This window comes from Vigna angularis, chromosome 6 (assembly GCF_016808095.1).
Source record: "Vigna angularis cultivar LongXiaoDou No.4 chromosome 6, ASM1680809v1, whole genome shotgun sequence".
Classification (NCBI taxonomy): domain Eukaryota; kingdom Viridiplantae; phylum Streptophyta; class Magnoliopsida; order Fabales; family Fabaceae; genus Vigna; species Vigna angularis.
Window position 1 is genome coordinate 7563993 of NC_068975.1, and position 19081 is coordinate 7583073.

Below are 19081 nucleotides of genomic sequence, written 5' to 3' on the forward strand. Positions count from 1 at the left end.
CTCAGAGGAGGAAAAGTTTAAAAGGCATGTTTTCTTGGCAGCAAAGATCGTGTATCATACACCATTGCAGGAGTTATCATGACGTCTCCCTCATGGATATCCGGTGTTGTGTATTGATTACACCCGTGTGTCAGCAAAAATAGTATAATTTCTGATGTCTCCCTCACAGCTTTATAATTTCTGACTATAGTATTTGAACTACATTGTCTCTTCTTTTTCTTTTCATTTCCATTTTCTTTTTTTCTTAACTTGTTTCATCTAATAAAATTCAAAAAAACCAAAATACGGTTAAACATCCAAGATACCCTAAAGGACTCGAAACAATTATCATATCTTGGAGAACCAAGGAGAAGTTCAAGAAGGGATGGAAGTCGTTGTACAACAATTGAATGAGCAAATGAGCCAAATCCTAGAGGCCCTGAATGCCTTACAAAACCTTGGAGATTCGCCCGCACCACATCCATAACAAAGAGTTCTAGGGGCACCAATTTTCCCTCGATATGTCCTCGTCCTGAATTACACTCCACCCTTGGGAATGGACTCAACACAACTTTGCATTCAAAAGGCCAAAAATAATACAGTGAAGGAGGAAACAAACTTGGGGCAACCGTTTTCATGGTATCCAGGGAAATGATTTGGCCAAGTATATTGAGCAAGACATTGACAAAGAAGCCCGAGGTGAAATCTTTCCCTTAGGTCGTTACACCAATGGGTATTGAGGCTGCAAAGTGTAAATTAAAAGCGTTGAAAAACAATGATAGCCATAGAGGGTGGAGGAAGCTCTAAGTTTGCAAATGTTGTAGGGTTATGCTTAGTCCTGGATGATATGGTGATACCTCGCAAAGTTTAAATTACCCGGAGGTACCACTTATTCAAGAGCCATCTCATGATGAACGGAAAGAAAATGATTGTGCATACATATGATGGAAATTTGTTCCGAGAATTGGGCTGGCATGACACTAACTGGTGCGTTCATCTTAAACCTTCACGCAACTAGTCCTAGAAGGATCTAGTGACTGCTTTCTTAAAGTAGTACAAATATAACATGGATGTGGCACCTGATAGATTACAACTTAAGAGCTTGGTGAAGGGTTCTGAATCATCCAAAGGATATGCCAAAAAGTGGAAAGAGATTGTTGCTCAAGAAGAGTCTCTTATGAGTGACAAGGGGTTGCCATATTCTTCAATACTCTGCAATCACCCTTCTATAAAAATATGGTCAAGGGTGTTTCCTCAAACTTCTCAAACTTGGTGATAATCCAAGAAAGAATTGAAATTGGTGTGAAGATTGAAAAGATCGCACAAGGTCCTACCATGGCAACAAATGTGAACAAGTCCGGTATAAGCTTGGGATAAGGAGAGAAGAAAGAGCTCAATCACATCCCACTGCTCAAATACCATTGGCCTACCCTTTGAAACTATTCTGAGACAAAATTGGACTCGACCCAAACTAAACTTCCCACCAAGCTGCCAGGCAGAAAAATGTTTGATCAAGAGAAAAGGCCTACGAGTTTCACTCCTATCCATATGACTTATGCAACGTTTCTTCCAAGTCTCGTGCACAAGAAGGCTTGGTCTTTACTTATTACATGAAACCTATAAAGCCTTAATTCCTCAAGACTCGTGATGCATCATATACAAAAGGTGATTACAATGGAGGGGCTATAGATGATTCCACCAAAAGTACTGGGTGTTCAAGCAGAAAGGCAAACTTTGATTGATTCAGGATGGTTAAAGTTTGAAGAAAGTCAACCCAACACTGAGGCAAGGCTTGAGAATGCCTCTACAAGTGCCATGAAGAAATGAAGTGGGCTTTATGACCACATAAGAAAGCATAAGTCATTGTACAAGTGAATTTGATGTTGTGAAGTGTCTTGCTGGGGAAATATTTCTCATTGATATCATGTCTTCATCCGTGACTTTTAATGTGAATATTCACTACAGGGTTTCTCCAAGTAGTGCTGGAAATCGAGTCCTGAAAAGGTATTGCAAACAAAAAAGAAAAACAAAATTACAAAACAAAAATAAGATGATGGAAATCTTAAGTCATTTGTCTTTCTTGTAAATCGTCAAACTCTTGTTTTTCGAAAATAGCAAAAAAGAATAAAAAAATGATAATCGAAAACAAAAGTTGCAGTGTCAGATTTTTTCGAGGTCAAAATGTTGAATCAAAAATAACAATTTGATACTTTTTTTTTGAGATGTTTGTGCGCATGTTTCTTGAAAACCTTCACCCTTTACCTTTTCCAAAATAAAGGATTTTTCCCAACAAACACTGTCACTACCCTCAGTAACAAAGTAAGCCTTAACGTGACAGTGGCCCCTTCTCCCCTTTTTAGTCTTTAAGAATAATATTCCGGACACTGCTTTTCAATTTGGATTTTGGACACATTCAATCATATCTTTTGTCAAGGCAAATGCTCAAAAACCAAAACCAATATCGTTAGTGGTGGCCCCATGTTTGTCGTCCAAAATGCTGAATGTCCGTGTGGAGTGGAAGTCTGCACATTCTTTTTCTTTCCATTCAACCATGGCTTCCTCACGTTGCAGCTGCCAAGCAGTTACTGCATTTGCTCTCTGCTGTACCTCCGCTGAGACTCTTTTCTAACTTCATTGCTGGACCGAAAAGCTTCTTTCATCCCCTGCTGGTCGCTCCTGCTGCTGTTCCCACCGTGCACCTCTCAAGCTACTGCTGGGATGGTGGACCTAGCCTTGAAGTGTTGGATGCTTGAACTGCTGGAGTTGGAGAACCGAGAGCTCTTCCTTCATGTGCGTGATGGTGCTGGAGCTGGACCAGTTGCTGGATGAAGGTCTGGATGCATGGAGGCTGGACGTGAGGACCGTGAGTGCTGGACGTGAGGACCCTGAGTGGCATTTCCTGACTTCCCACTCTCTCTCTACTCCTGTCTCCTCCTCTCTCTTCTCCTCTGAGCGTCTGGAGCCTGCGCGGAGCCTCTGCCACCGCGCCTTCTGAAGAGTCTGAGATTAGCGAGGAGCTCCTCTGCCAGCCTACTACTCCAGGTAAGTCATCTGCACCTAGATCTACCTTTCTTTCTGCCTTCATTTAAATTTTTCTTTCTTCTTTATTATTTTTTTTTCTTCTCTGCTTTCCTCTTTTCTGCTCTCCCTTTCTTTCTACTTACCCTTTTTTTTTCGCGTTCCTCTTGCCTGCTCTTCCTCTCCCTTTTTCCTGCTTTTCATTTTTTTTTTTCCGATTATTTTCCATTTCCTGCTTCAATCTTCTCCTTTTCAATTTTTTTATATTTTGAAACTTAAAACACTTAAACACATAAAACAACACTGTCTAAAAACTTAAGGGGTATATAGGCTGGAAACCAGACGTTAATCTCCCTTCGATTGAAGGTATTGCAGAGACAATCGGGTAGAACAACGCCACGTACCCCACTTAAAACTAAAAAACACAGAAACATAATATACATGAACAATATGGACAAGGACAACTGGACGTAGATCCGTTTAGGACCCTTTTGCAAGGACCGTGAAACAGATCTGAGACCAGACACTGAAACATCAAAGACTGACAGGACAAAAAAATAAATCTAAAAGGAAACAAGAACAAATAAAGAAAACACAGAACTAAGAATCTAATTTTTTTTATGCTTTTTTTTTATGTTTTGTTTTTCTTTTTTTTATGTTTTTGTTCTTTTTATTTTTATATATTTTTTTTATTTAGAATATATTGAGAGGAATGATGAGTGAGATAGAATCAGAGAGATACACCAGTCAGCGGTGGCGTCCTACCGAAAATCAGACCCAGATGATGACCAGAATCTACAACTTTGGGGTCACACACCCAAGCAGAGCGCAAGTTGTCGAGATCACGTCTCGACTAAGGATCTTCGGAGATGCCAGCGAATACAACGTGCACTGCTGGTTCAACAACCACGGCAATCGGGTCAGGCGCTGGCAAGCGGAGATAGACCCCACTGGCACTCAGTTTTCACAACTGCCGCTATATATGTATGGTAAGACCCTGATCACACCTCAATTTTTTATTGAAATTTTTCACTTCCTCTTCTATTATTAACACAAGTTTTTTTTTGTTGTTGAAAGAATACGACTGGGTGATAATGAGGGCACCGAGGCTGCTGAATCTGTTTCCCGTTCCGATCATCATTGACGATGATAGAGATGAGAGACAAATCCCTCCACCCATGCTTCTCACATTCCGAACCAGAGCTCCCTCAACGGAGCTCTCCCTTAGACCACCACAACCAGCTCGAGAATTCTTCCAGTTTTAGTGTTTTATGTTTTTTTTTTTTTTATGTTTTTTTTGCTGGCCGAGTGTGGCCAGAATTTGAATAAGGCATGTAATCTGAACAATTAATTTTTTTTTTTTATGTTTTTATTTTTTTATGGTGTGTAATATTAACGATCAGAAATGATCGACCCCTGAACAACTTTATTTTCACATATATCTACTGCAAATTTATTTTCAGATCTGATAAATTTCCTTTTCTCAATTACTGTAATTTTTTTGCAATGATGAATGAAATCTTTCTTAGTCTAAACAAATTTTCAAACAATACTGAGTATGAAATAACTAAGAAATTTATTTACAGTGAAGGAAAATAAGGAAAATTAAGATCAGAAGTGAAAATTTTTATTGGTATGAAATAATAAGATAGTGAGGGTCGAAATAAAATCAAGGAATATGCAAAATAATTTTTTGAATTTTTGATTTTTTTTTTAAGGATAACAATTTGAAAACTAAGAAAGAAAAATAAATATACATATTAGAATACAGATTTGGCACAAAAACATTTTATCACAATTTTTATGTTTTATTTTTTATATTTTTTTTTATTTTTAAAAATAACAATTCGAAAACTAAGAAGAAAAGGAAAAACAAACTTAAAAGAAAAACAAAATGAAGAATCTTCCCGAGACCACACTTAAACTACACTGTCCTAAATGTTTTCTAAGCATAAGATCATAAACTAAAACAACAAACAGATAAAGGACAAGTGCACTAAAAATATGAAAACGGGGAAGAAAGAAAAAGAAAACTTCCCTGGTCAGGGTGGCAGTTGCCAATTTTGGATTTGGAGGGAGATGTTCTTCGCCTCAGGATCCAGCATCAAAGTGTTGAGGACGAACTGCTTCATCCTCCAGATCTGATCAAGTAGTGAGATGTCCTCCACCGCCGGATCTAAACAAAAAATATTGTTTCTGAGCGGATTTAGTAGGTGCCTTTTGATCTTCGAACTGCTGTATGTACTGGCACCTTTGTCTTCCAGTGTGGGTGCATGCTGATCAAATTTATATGTACCTCCTACAATATGGTTAGTGCACAATGGTTCCACAGAAATGTCATGTAGAGGTATAACACCCAATCCCAATTCATCATGCTGAGCCTTAGATACAACCTCATAACATGAATCAGTTTCAAATGTAGAAACAATATCTATAACAGGCTCAGATTCATGTTCAGAGGGAGAATTAAAAACATGCTCAGCAACAATATGATTACAAGCATACCTATCATCAGCATAATCTTTAATAACACAGTCAACAGAATAATCAATTTGCGGTATGCTTACCTCCACTTCCTTGAAGATTGGTAGAGTGAGGGAAGATGAAAGTAGTCTACCTGGTTCAGGATTATTGCTTATTCTTGCCTGGTCCTCAAAATCATCAGCATTTTCCTCAAGTGCAAGAGTGGCCATCTGCCCAATCTGATTACTCAGATTCTGCATGGCAGCTTGAGTTTCCTACTGGATCTTCATGCTCTCTTGCTTGAACTTGAGATTCTGCATGGTCATCTGCTCCAATAACTCCTGCAATGTGGGCTCAGAAGTTGAAGGCTGAGGAATTAATTGAGTAGGGGCATCATACTGCTGAATCTCATATTGCTGGACTGGTGGAGGCATAAAGGTGCTCTGGAATGGTGGTTCTTGGTATTGATGTGGGGCATCGTACCATCCCAAGTTAGGGTCATTCCATCCAGGACCGTTGTTGTATCCATCTTGCACAGGGGAAAATTTGCTCAGAAACTGAAGCTCAAGATATCCCCAATCGGTAACGGATCCTAGAGGAAGAGAATCTTGCCAATCCTTAGCTGCTCCGTGTAATGAGTGTGGAAATGCCCTCAAGAAAATGTGATCAAGAGGGACATGTGGAGGCTTCATTGAAGAGCACATGTTGTGGAACTCCTCCAAATGTCTATGTGGGCATTCTCCGGCAAAACCATGAAACTTAGGGAGCAGATATATCAGTCCAGTGCTAAGAACACAATGAATATCATCCTTAGGTGGGACCGGCTCACGAGGAGCGCGCTCAGGAAATTGAGGATGATCATTATAATTTTCATCATAAAATTCAGCAGAATTAAAATCAGAGCAATATGCAGAATAAGAATCATATTCACAGACATTGGCAGAATAAGCAGTATTCACATAGCCAGAATAGATAGACATGAAAAAATAAAACAAATAAAAACTAAATACTAAAAATTACAAAACAGATAAATCACAACACATTTATACATGTTACACACACACAAAAGACAGAACATAATAAATTTATTTATTTATTTTTTTTATTTTTTTTATTTAACAGATAAAACACATGCGACACACATACAAAACATCACATCACAATACAAAATAAAACACAACACAATTAAACATGCTTCAGACACAAACAAGACAGAACAAAATTAAATTTTTTTTTTTTTTAAATTTTTTTTTTAATTGACAAACATAATACAAAACACATCACAATAAAAATATAAAAGACAAAACATATATTACAACCACGTAATAAAACAAAAAGAGTAAAAATCTAAAACAAGAACCTGGACTGAAGTGACAACGCCGCCAAAATTTGCTGAAGGTGTCGTTGTCACCCACAAAAATATACAAGACAAAACACACAAAACAAACATATTAACAAAACAAAAATTTACACAACAAAAATCTAAAACCAAACCTCCATTGGTCCCCGGCAACGGCGCCATTTTGATACGACTGTCGCGGTCATACAAATTTGATGTGCATAGAAGAATGCAGTATAGTCTAACTAGTGACTCCTAGGTCGTCTCTCAAGGACCAATATTTGTGGTTCAGTCTTAGATTTAAGACGAAGGGGGGGGGGGGGGTTTGTCGATGTTTTTGACACTGAAAAATAAAATAAATTAAAAACAACTGAGTTGTAAACACAACTGAATTTAAAAACACTGAAATAAATTTTAACGACGGTAAAAACTGAACGGTAAAAGACGGTAAAAACGAAATATGAAAATTAGCAGTGTTTGAAATTAAAATGCTGGAACTGTAATCATGCATAAAATGTAACAGCAGACGGTAAAATAAATAGACAATAAAATAAAATCACTTGATTGAAAATGAAATTTATCAAAAGATTCAGATGAAAATGAAAATGATCAAATTAATGTAACAAGCGTTCAGAAATAAAATTACATTGCTGGAAAATAAAAACACAGATAGCTTTGGAAAAGGGAAGAGGCAAGAGCCTCTTCCAGGGGCGTGTCCTAAAACTACTCCTACAATTTACTCTACAAATCTCTTCCATCTTCTCTGCATGCTGCCATCCTTTTATAACCAATTCTCTGACCAAGCATAGTCTCCTCCCCCTGAACTTCTGGATGTAGCTTCATTCTCCCTGCCAGCAGAATGTGTGCTTTGTCTTAACGTGACAGTGGCCCCTTCTCCCCTTTTTAGTCTTTAAGAATAATATTCCGGACACTGCTTTTCAATTTGGATTTTGGACACATTCAATCATATCTTTTGTCAAGGCAAATGCTCAAAAACCAAAACCAATATCGTTAGTGGTGGCCCCATGTTTGTCGTCCAAAATGCTGAATGTCCGTGTGGAGTGGAAGTCTGCACATTCTTTTTCTTTCCATTCAACCATGGCTTCCTCACGTTGCAGCTGCCAAGCAGTTACTGCATTTGCTCTCTGCTGTACCTCCGCTGAGACTCTTTTCTAACTTCATTGCTGGACCGAAAAGCTTCTTTCATCCCCTGCTGGTCGCTCCTGCTGCTGTTCCCACCGTGCACCTCTCAAGCTGCTGCTGGGATGGTGGACCTAGCCTTGAAGTGTTGGATGCTTGAACTGCTGGAGTTGGAGAACCGAAAGCTCTTCCTTCATGTGCGTGATGGTGCTGGAGCTGGACCAGTTGCTGGATGAAGGTCTGGATGCATGGAGGCTGGACGTGAGGACCGTGAGTGCTGCTGTCCACAAGCTGATGCTGTGTTGTAGAGACCCTGAGCTGCTTCTATTGGTTCATTCTCTGTATCAGCATGCTACCTATTCATCACCGTGACAACACCTCTTCTTCAATGGTGGTTTCAAGCTGGACATGAGCTGCTGGAAAGGTCACCTCTGTTGTCTACGTGAAGGACGGATGGGCTGGACTGCTGCTGCTGCTTGGCCGTGAATGCCTCTCCATTCTCTGCTCTACTCATGAAACTTGTTACGGCAAACACTTCACACGCTTGGCAACTGCACCAGCTCAATGTGGATCAATGGATACAGCATTTTTCTGGCCGTGAACCAAGCTTCTCTCAAGACTTGCTGGACCCGTGAGTATTGCTGCTGTGTGCGTGAAATGCTGCATGTTACTGCTAGTGGCTGGCCGTGGAGGTGTTGAAGCTGGACGGTGGTTGCTGGGTCACTCTCCCATTCTCATTTCAAGAATAAAAGCTTATGTGTGGAGTATGGAGAGTTAGAATGGAATGGACAGTGGAGTGCCGTGTGGTATTTTTCTTCAGCAGCCCATGCGCATCCTTTCTCAGATATTCCCTTTTCAAATTGGTGGTCCCTACTTTCTAATAATTGGCCGTGAAACCACTTACATTATCTCAATTAAAATAGCACCTCATCATTTTGTAGTTCCATGTGAACGTGCTTGGTTGGTTGCCACATATTAGATGTGATGAACTCCCTTACTCCGTGCACACCAAATTAATTACCTTCCATCTTCAACTTCCAGCCGCGCATACCACAAGAGCCGTGCTATTATTCTTCCAAAGAACCGAGAAAACTATTAAATAACATAGTGTAAAAATGAATATTCTTCCAAATGTCCCAATAATATTTACAGAATTTTCCCTGCACTCAATAATGTAAATAATTAGTCTCAGATAATTCAAATTAAGTGGAATAAGAATTTCTGATCAAATTAAGCACAATCAATAAAAACGGGAAAATACTAGACAATTAAGCACAATTCCCTAATTAAATCTAGCACAATAAGCTAAGTGAAGTGAAGAAAATAATGATTCATCAATGCACAACATAGGAGATATATTTTAAATCATCAAAATAACTGGCCATGAACTATGTTTGCTACTTAAGTTGCCATAAGGATTCATACCATCGGTAGCAAGTGCAAGTCTTAAGTTTCTCGGCTCTACACTAAATTCAGGAAAGGTGCCATCAATGTTCTTCCATTGTGGGGAATCAACTGGGTGTCGAAGAAGATTATCACATTTTCGTCCATCAACGTGCCACATAAGATTCTTTGCATCTTCTTTAACAGAAAACAATCGTTTAAACCTAGGTACTATAGGTAAATACCACATGACCTTAGCCGGTGGACCTTCATTGTGTTCATCATGATTTCCATCAAGTTTCTTCTTAAATCGTGACGAACCACATGTCGGACACACCTTCATTGAAGCATACTGATCTCTATGCAATACACAGTCATTGGGACATGCATGTATCTTTTGGTATTCCAAACCCATTGGACATAGAATTTTCTTCGCGTCGTAATTACGGATAGGTAAAGTGTTATTTTCTGGTAGCATCTCCTTCAGCAACTCCAACAATTCCGTGAAACTTTTATCAGTCCATCCGTTTCTTACTTTCAAAACAATTTCAAAGTAGTCGATAACCTTGTAAAATTGATGCATCCTGGATACAGCTCTTGCTCCGAATTGTTCTTAAGACTATCGTACAAATGAGCTCTTCCAAAATTTTCTTCGCCAACGACACGTACCATTTCGTCTAAATGATCACTCATCCATTCGTCGACGTAATCCGAACCTCTTAAAGTTGTTGGCTTATATAATACTTCCCCATGCCAAGTCCAAACTGTATAACTTCTTATTATTCCATAGACGAACAGATGATCACGGATCTTGTCCAAGTCTTCATATACTTGATTAAGACAACGAACACAAGGGCAAAAATATGCCACGTTCATTGGTTTTGTGTGTTGTTTAACATATTGTATGAACTCATAAACCCCTCGCTCATACTCTTCACTAATACGACGCTGATGAATCCAGCTTCGATCCATACTACTACACTAAACGAAAAGAATCCATGGAAAAAAACTAACTTACGTAGAGAAACAAAAATAAATACCTATCATACGTTGAAGGAAAAAAATAAACTATCATAGGATATGTACACAAACACAAATATCTATCGTTATACATATATCATACGTCCAGAATCAACAAACACGTACACATATATCATACGTAAGAGATATTGAAGGAAAAAAAACCAAACTTGAAATGGAATCACTGGAGAAGATGACGAAGTTCGTTGACAACGAACGAACACAAATATCATACGTTGAAGGAAAAAAAAACTATCATAGTATCGTTATACATATAGATATCATACGTCCAGAATCGACAAACACAACACAAATACGAGCACATACATCATACGTAAGAGTATTTTAAGAAAAAAAAAACATACTTCAAATGGTGTCACTAGAGAAGATGATGAAGTTCGCTGACCCCGTACGAAAAACAGCCTAAAGATAAACGAAAAACAATTGGTCAAACTTAGAAATGAGAACCAAATGACATTACAAAGACATAAACGACTTAAAAATAACCTTCTTTCTTTATCGCAGTCGTCCACCAAGAAGAAAGTTCAAGCAGAAATGGAACCGCGAACAAACAGTGAGACTGTGTTTTGTTTTTACATTCAATAAAAAACTTTCACGTCGCATACAACAAAAATTTGACGTTATGTTTAAAAACAATGTCGAAGTCCCAAACCATTCGACGTTTTCTCTTAAAACAGCCGCCTTTTTTATTAATTTTTTCTTATAAATTGCAAAGGTTACGTCGAATTTGAAGGGGCTTAGACGTAGTATTGGAAGCCAAAAGTTTCTACATTTTTATTTCTTTTTAGTTTTTTTCGTTTAAACACGAGAGCATTAATACAACGTCGAGTTCTGTTGGTTATTGACATTTTGTTCTTCCGCCAAAAAGTACCATACTTTCAGATCTTTTTTCTTTTCTGCCCTCCCATAGAACGTCGTAGGCTACCGGGCTGGGACGTGAAGGGAATTAAAGTACTTGGGAGCATTAATTGTGTGCTTAATAGAACGTCGTATTCGATGGGGCTTGTACGTTTAGTTCTTCCGACAATAGCAAAATGTGGCGCTCTTGTGATTCTTTTTTCTTTAAAATCAAACATGAATTTTTTTCTTTTTTCTTCTTCCTTAATCAATTCAAGTTAGCAGTGTACTGAAATTTGCACTTTTAAACTAGTGATCAGTTTTTGATCAATATCAGAACAACATAATCTTCTATTCTCAACTAGATTGAGGGTTAGTCCACATAACAATGCAATCAACATTCACAATTCACATATCGTTTACTAAAATAAACCTTCATTTCATTTCAAAATAAAACCGAAGCAGTACATAAAACCAGAGGTGACTTAATTCCATGATTACAAAATATAAAAAGAAATCCACATAGAAAAGTAGTCCCTATTCTTACGAAGAAGATTCCATTCAATCTTCATCAGTTGACTCATCATCAGAATCTTCAGTTTAAAAGCCAATGCCATTCTTGTTTTCCTTCTTCTCCCTTTTGAAAAGAGTTTCTTCAACTCTCTCATCCATTTCAGACTTCTAAATTGATCAACAACATATTTCTCAAAATCAGTTTGTGAAATGAAGACAGTATGATCTGCAGCAGAAGTAGGTGTACTTCCAACAATTACCTCATCTCTGAATAATCATCCATTCAAAGTCCTTTCCAGCCCAATAGAAAACAGAATTAGTATACCAATTTCTTATGAATTGTTGCACACAAGTCTGACTTCTTGAGATACATCTGCTCCTTGGAGTATCAACACATGGCTGATAAATACTCCATATGGCAATTTGTGTGCATATTTATAACCTGCAGCGATCATACGTTCTTTTAGTACCGCAACCCAATTGGTTAGGATTCTAGTCTTGATAGCATTCAACAAAAATACATCTTCTGTTGACATTTTGTCCTCGACAAATCTTCCAAGCAGCGATAGCCAAGTCAAGACATAAGCAATCAATTTCTCCTCCTTGTTTAAGCCATCATGTAGGTACTACTTATCCACCGTGTACCTTCGTGGATATCTTAAGGAGTTTATATATATAGCTCTCTTTGTTAGCCATATATTTGACTTAGAATCACGGATATGAGAATTCAAACCTTCATCTTTCAGTCCAACAATATGTGACCAAACTTTATCGTCAATAGTAATGATAACACCTTTGACCCTTGCGTGAATGACCTCATTTACAACCCTCAGGTTTGTGTAGAAAACCTCTACCAAATTTGGATAGCAATCTCCTTTCATCTTGACAAAATCAGTAAGCCCTTGATATGCAATTCATTCTTGAAAAAGGAACCCTTCTTTCTTGAACAATTGTAGATCCAGATACTTGTGAGGATCTACATATTTTATAACTCTCCAAAATAAAAACTTTCCACGGATCTCTTCATCACTTATCCATCCAGATGGGTTTGCGTTTCTTGTAACCCGGGCAACCTTCTTTTTTTTCTAGATGATGATGATGAAGAAGGCATGTCTGGATAGAATTTTTGGAACATCTTTCACAATCTAGTAGTGTTTAACTTCTCAACTTAGAAGCTTAAAATATACAATGGTTACGTCGAATTTTACTAGGCTTTGACGTACTAATTGTCAGCCAGAAGACAAAGAGTTTGACAAAAGACAAAGGATACGTCGTATTCTACGGATATTCGATGTTTTCTTCTTCATCCTCACGCCTCTTTTTTCCTTTTTAAAACCTCTAATAACCTCCCAGTACCATTTTATTTTAATATAAAACTTACATTTTAAGATAACCTCCCATTACAAATGCAACGTTACGGATATTCGAGGTTTTCTTCTTCAGCCTCCCGCCCTTTTCTATGCTTTTTTCCTTTATAAACCTCCCATAACCCACCATTACCTTTATATTTTAAGATAAGATTTACAATTCTTTTTTATTTTTATATTATATAAATTTGTATAAATTTATCTTGTAATATATACATATTATAAAATATAAGAACAATTTGTCGCTGAAATTTAAAGAGAATAAAATTTTGTTTCCTTAAAATATTAATTTTATTTCATATGGAAAATAATAATAATAATATTTTATGAGAATTGTGTTTTAGTTATAGATCACAATAATTAAAATCATAATAAATATTTTTATATTATTAAAAGTAATTTGAAATGAATGCTTTAGGCTAAAGAAATGTATGATTATACTAAAAGACTTTGATTGCTTTTTAAATTATAATACTTTAAGTTTGAGAAAAAATTAAGTTGACAGATAAACTAAAGGTTAAGATAGAATATCGTGGACAAAAATTGAGATAGCTCAGTTAGAAAAATATCGAGAAGAGACGGCATGTATGGAGAATAGTCAAACAAATCTAGACCAAAAATTAAGACATAATGGGTTGGGTCGAAGATTAAGGCAGGTTAAGTTTGACGATTGAGACTGGTTGACCCAAAATGAATGTTCGAAGATTAAGACTTAAGGTCCAGACAAACTAACATAAGTTGAAGGTCGAAACGGGTCGGCCTAAGCCAAAGGTAGGGATGAGCTGACCCGAGCCAAAGGTAGGATAGAGGACTATCTCCTGAATAATAATTAGTATAGGAAATAAAATAAATTGTATTTTTCTTATCAAAGATTAACATCTTTGTGGCAAATATTTCTTTAGGGTTTCTTAGGTGCCTTAAACATTTGTACTTATATATAGGGACACCAAATACATATGTAGACATTTTGGAAGTCATAAATATGCATTTGCAACGTTGAGGGAGGATTCTTTTGGTTCTTGGTTTACAACTCTGATTCTTATCAAAGATTAACATCTTTGTGGCAAATGTTTCTTTTAGGGTTTCTTAGGTTGCCTTTAACATTTATAGCTATATTGTGGTGTTTCCATCTTTGTCTTATGAACCTCCTGAAAGAATTAGAAAAAGTCGAGACGGACGGGTTAGGACATGAAAGAGATGGATCTGTATATTTGAAACAGACCGATCACGACTACCACATAAGCGTTTATAAAAAACTTGAATTTTAAAAAGTCGACGACGATTAATGATCAAACGAACTCTTAGAAAAACTTTTATTGGCCACATTGAAATAAATTATTTTGAGAATTTAATAATTATAGTTAATTGTTAGTATAAATGATTATGATATCAAAAAATACTATGATTAACATTATTAGAAAAACAAATTTGACCCCTCTCATGCATTATTTCTTCGCTTTTTAGTATTTTAACAAACGTGTGATCAATATTCAGCCACATTGTCATTAATATGACCATAAATAATCATTCAAAACTCATTTTCATTTCTTAATTTATAACGCGTTGAATCGATTATTTATTACTTAGAATCGATTATATTAACTTAGCAAAATTGAGAGTGGAATTATATGAATATAGAGTGGCACATCAAACTTTTTAACTTCAAGCCCTCCAAATCTCCCTTTTTTCGCGGGTGATTGAAAAGTAAACAATTTCTGGGGAGTGGGACGTCATTTTGTTTTTAAATGAATCAAACGAGAATTTATTGATTTTTTTTCTGAATGATGTTTGAACGTCGAAATCGGCAGGGCTTCGACGTTCATACAAGAAGGTGGAGTGTGGCAGTTACTAAGCATAATTACCCGATGTACGTCATCAGTTCATCTATAAATATAGCTTGCATTTCACATAATCCCTGCCACCTATTTTCATATTGAACATATTAGGATTCATGTTTTTTATCTCCTTTGCGTTTTCTTTTCCTTAGATAATTAAGCATTTTTGTTCTTCATATTGCAATTTGATAACTTGAACTTGAAAGTGGTTCATTCATCGTCATTTCATATGAAGGAGCCCTTTCAAGTTCAAGTTAAATAATTTTTTTTGTAGTACAAAAATGGTTAACATATCTTACTGAAAGGGAAGTGCTTAGGAAAAAGAAATATGGTTCACAATATGTTTAATGCTGAAACAATTTTGAGATCTAAAATAATTATATAAAAATGTTGTTCAACTTCATCATTTAAAATTGTATGATTCCTTTTTAAATTGTCCATAAGTTGCACTCCTCTATTAGATTTCAGAACTATCTTTTATTACTTTTTCACTGAATGATGTTTTAACGTCGAATGTGGCTTGGAATTGACGTACATTTGGATCAAAATGTACATTTCGATGAAGTACATTTCAATGGATCAAAATGTACCGTACATTTGGATATATTTTGTTTTTCCCCTCTCATAGAACGTCGAAGGCAGCGGGGCAGTGACGTGAAGGGAATTGAAGTATGATGGGAGCATTAATGGGGAGCTCTTAACTTCAAATTAATGACGTGAAGGGTTAGTCTACATACATCACAATCAACATTCACAATTTACATATCGCTTACTAAATTAAAATATTCATTTCATTTAAATCTAAAACCGAAAGAAATATAGAAACCATAAGTGGCTTACTAGCATGATTACAAAATAAAAAAAAACATAGAAAAGTAGGGTCTAAAATAATTATCAAGAAGATTCCATTGAATCTTCATCACTAGAATCTTCAGTATGATCTTGATCAAGAGTAGGTGGACTTCCAACAGTTTCCTCATCAATGAAGAACCATCCATTCACAGTCTTTTTCAGCCCAATAGATGACAGACTTGGTATACCAATTTCTTCTGACCTTTTGCACATAATTCTTTCTTCTTCAGATACATCTACTCTTGTGAGTTCAAGCACCTTGCTGATAAATACTCCATATGGCAATTTGCGTGCATAATCATCTCCTGCAACGATCATGTGGTGTTTTAGTACCGCAACCCAATTGGTTGGGATTCTAGTCTTGATAGCATTCAACGGAAATATATCTTCTGTTGACATTCTGTCCTCGTTCAATCTTCCAAGCAGCAGTAGCCAAGTCAGGACATAAGCAATCATTTTCTCCTCCTTGTTTAAGCCATCATGTAGGTATTGCTTATCATCATATACCTTCCTGAATATCTTAAACAGTTTATATATATAGCTCTCTTTGTTAGCCATATGTTTGACTTAGAATCACGGATATGAGAATCGAAACCTTCAGCTTTCAGTCTAGCAATATCTAACCAAACATTATCGTCAATAGTAATGTTAACACCTTTGACCCTTGAGTGAATGACCTCATTTAAAACCCTCAGGTTTATGTAGAAAACCTTAACCAAATCTGGATAACAATGTCCTTTCATCTGCACAAAATCAGTAAGACCTTAATATGCAATCCATTCTTGAAAAAGGAACCCTTCTTTCTTGAACAATTGCAGGTCCAAATACTTGTGAGGAACTACATATTTTATATCTGTCTAGTATAAAAACTTTGCTCGCATGTCTCGATCACTTATCCATCTAGATGGGCTTGCATTTCTTGTAACCCGGACATCCTTTTCTTTTCTTCTTAATGATGACAATGGAGAAGCCATTTCTGAATAGAATTTTAGGAACGTCTTTCATAATCTCGATTTCTTAACTTCATAAAGGAAAGTGCTTGTGAAAAAGAAATATGGTTCACAATATGTTTAATGCTGAAACAATTTTATGATCTAAAATAATTATATAAAGAAGATGTTCAACTTCAACATTCAACTATGTATGAATCGTTTTTTAAATTGTCTTGGAGTTGTCTTCTACCATTAGATTTCAAAGCTATTTGATTTCTTATGGTTGAAACAACTCGAAGACAAATTAAATTTATAATGTTGACGTCAAATGTTGAGTGCATTCCATGCGAAAGACTGCTCAATGACATGTCTACGTTTAGTCAACAAGGAGTTCATAAGAATCCAAAGAGATTTTTTACTTTTGCAGTGAATGATGTTTGAACGTCGAATTCGGCGGGGCTTCGACGTTCAGAAACTTAATGTCAAATATTTGTGCTCGAGGACGTCCTATATCATTATTCATCATAGAAATATCTACGTTTAGTTAGTAAGGATTTCTTAAGAATCCAAAGAGATTCTTTACTTTTTCAGTGAATGATGTTTGAACGTCCAATTGTGCGGCGCTTTGACGTTCAGGATATTAATGTCAAATATTTGTGCTCGAGGACGTCCTATATCATTATTCATCATAGAAATGTCTATGTTTAGTCAACAAGGAGTTCTTAAAAATCCAAAGAGATTTTTTACTTTTTTAGTGAATGATGTTTGAACATCGAATTGTGCGGGGCTTCGACGTTCAGGATATTAATCATGTGTACTGCTTTTAAAATGATTTAATTTTGCTACGTGGATCATCTAATTTTTAGTATTTTTTTCTTTTTAATTTTTAATCATTCAATGGCACGTCCGACTGTGTGGAGTAGAGGGACATTAATGGTGTGCATTTGCCAACGATATTTTTAACATCTTTTGTTAGGGGTTGGACGTTAATTAGTTCTTATGGTGGAAACAACTGCAATACAAATTAAATTTATACGATTGACGTCGAGTGTTGACTACAATCGATGCAAAAGTCTGGTGATTGTGTCAAATATTTGTGATCAATGACGTCCTATATCATTATTTATCATAGAAATGTCTTTGTTTAGTTAGCAAGGAGATAATATCAGAATCCAAAGACTTTTTTTACTTTTTTAGTGAATGATGTTTGAACGTCGAATTTGGCGGGGCTTCGACGTTCATACAACGTCGAATCCAAAGACATTTTTTACTTTTTCATCAGCGGATCATCTAATTTTTAATATTTTTTTCTTTTTAATTTTTAATCATTCAATAGCACGTCTGACTCTGTAGAGTAGTCGGACAATGTTTCCAACGATGTTTTTAACGTCTTTTGTTGGGGCTTGCATGTCAATTAGTTCTTAATTGAATCAAAAGAGATGTATTACTTTCCACTGAATGATGTTTGAACGTCGTCATTTCATCTATAAATATAGCTTAAATTTTGTGTAATCCTTGCCATCCTGTTTCTTTGTTGAACATATTAGGATTCATGGTTTTTATATCCTTTGTGTTTTCTTTTCCTTAGATTTCGAAGCATTTTTGTTCCTCAAATTTCAATTTGCTCACTTGAATTTCAAAGTGTCGCATTCAGATCTCACAATATGTTTAATGCTGAAACAATTTTATGATCTAACATAATAAATATATGTATATATATATATATACACATATATATATATATATACACTTATATATATATATATATATATATGGGGTTTGCTAACTCGCGTACGCTGTTTCTTCAGTTGGTACATTTTAGGAATGTGTACCGAGTTTTAGTAAACAAAAATACTCTTATATATCATGAATTTTAAGTTTTAAGGTTAAGGGTATTTTAATAATTTTCATTCTCAAAACTAAAAAAAACCCCAAACCCTTATTCACCTCTCTCATTCCTCTCAACCCTTTCTCTTTCATCTCTCTCACTCCAACCTTTTCTCTGTCATCTCTATTGTAGCCCTAATTGAAAAAATAAAAAACACTTGTCTAACCCTCATCCACCTTCCTCACTTCTTCAATTTGTTTCTCTCTCATCTTCATACTCTCCCTCACCCACACAGAACAACTCGCGACACCGCAATGTGTTGCTCTTTCTCTGTTCGTTTATTTATTTTCCACTCTAATAACAAAATAATTGATGATGTTGATGTTGATTTTTTATTGGAGGACTGTGTTATATATTTTCCTTCTTATTATTATTAAATTTTATTTTAAAATTAAAAGTTTATTTTGAGGAAATTTGATATTTTGACTATTAAGTTGTATGAAAATATTGCATATTGCATAAATAAATAAGCTACAAATTTATTCATTTGCAGA

The 19081-nt window shown here is 36.0% G+C and overlaps 1 protein-coding gene across 1 annotated transcript; it reads left to right on the forward strand.

Annotated features, from left to right (window-relative positions):
* The first annotated feature begins 3696 nt into the window (after positions 1-3696).
* On the forward strand, positions 3697-4269 carry LOC128197448 (protein WUSCHEL-like). Its single transcript, XM_052879396.1, has 2 exons — positions 3697-3986; positions 4075-4269. Exons 1-2 carry the CDS (start codon positions 3710-3712, stop codon positions 4260-4262), a joined length of 465 nt encoding a protein of 154 aa, XP_052735356.1. The 5' UTR covers positions 3697-3709; the 3' UTR covers positions 4263-4269.
* The last annotated feature ends 14812 nt before the right edge of the window (positions 4270-19081 follow it).

What these genes read in the sequence shown, in the direction of transcription:
- LOC128197448 (XM_052879396.1), top strand. Translation starts at nt 3,710, where the DNA reads ATGATGAGTGAGATAGAATCAGAGAGATACACCAGTCAGCGGTGGCGT. An exon ending in ACTGCCGCTATATATGTATG is followed by an intron (nt 3,987 to 4,074) that starts GTAAGACCCTGA and finishes TGTTGTTGAAAG; the next exon opens with AATACGACTGGGTGATAATG.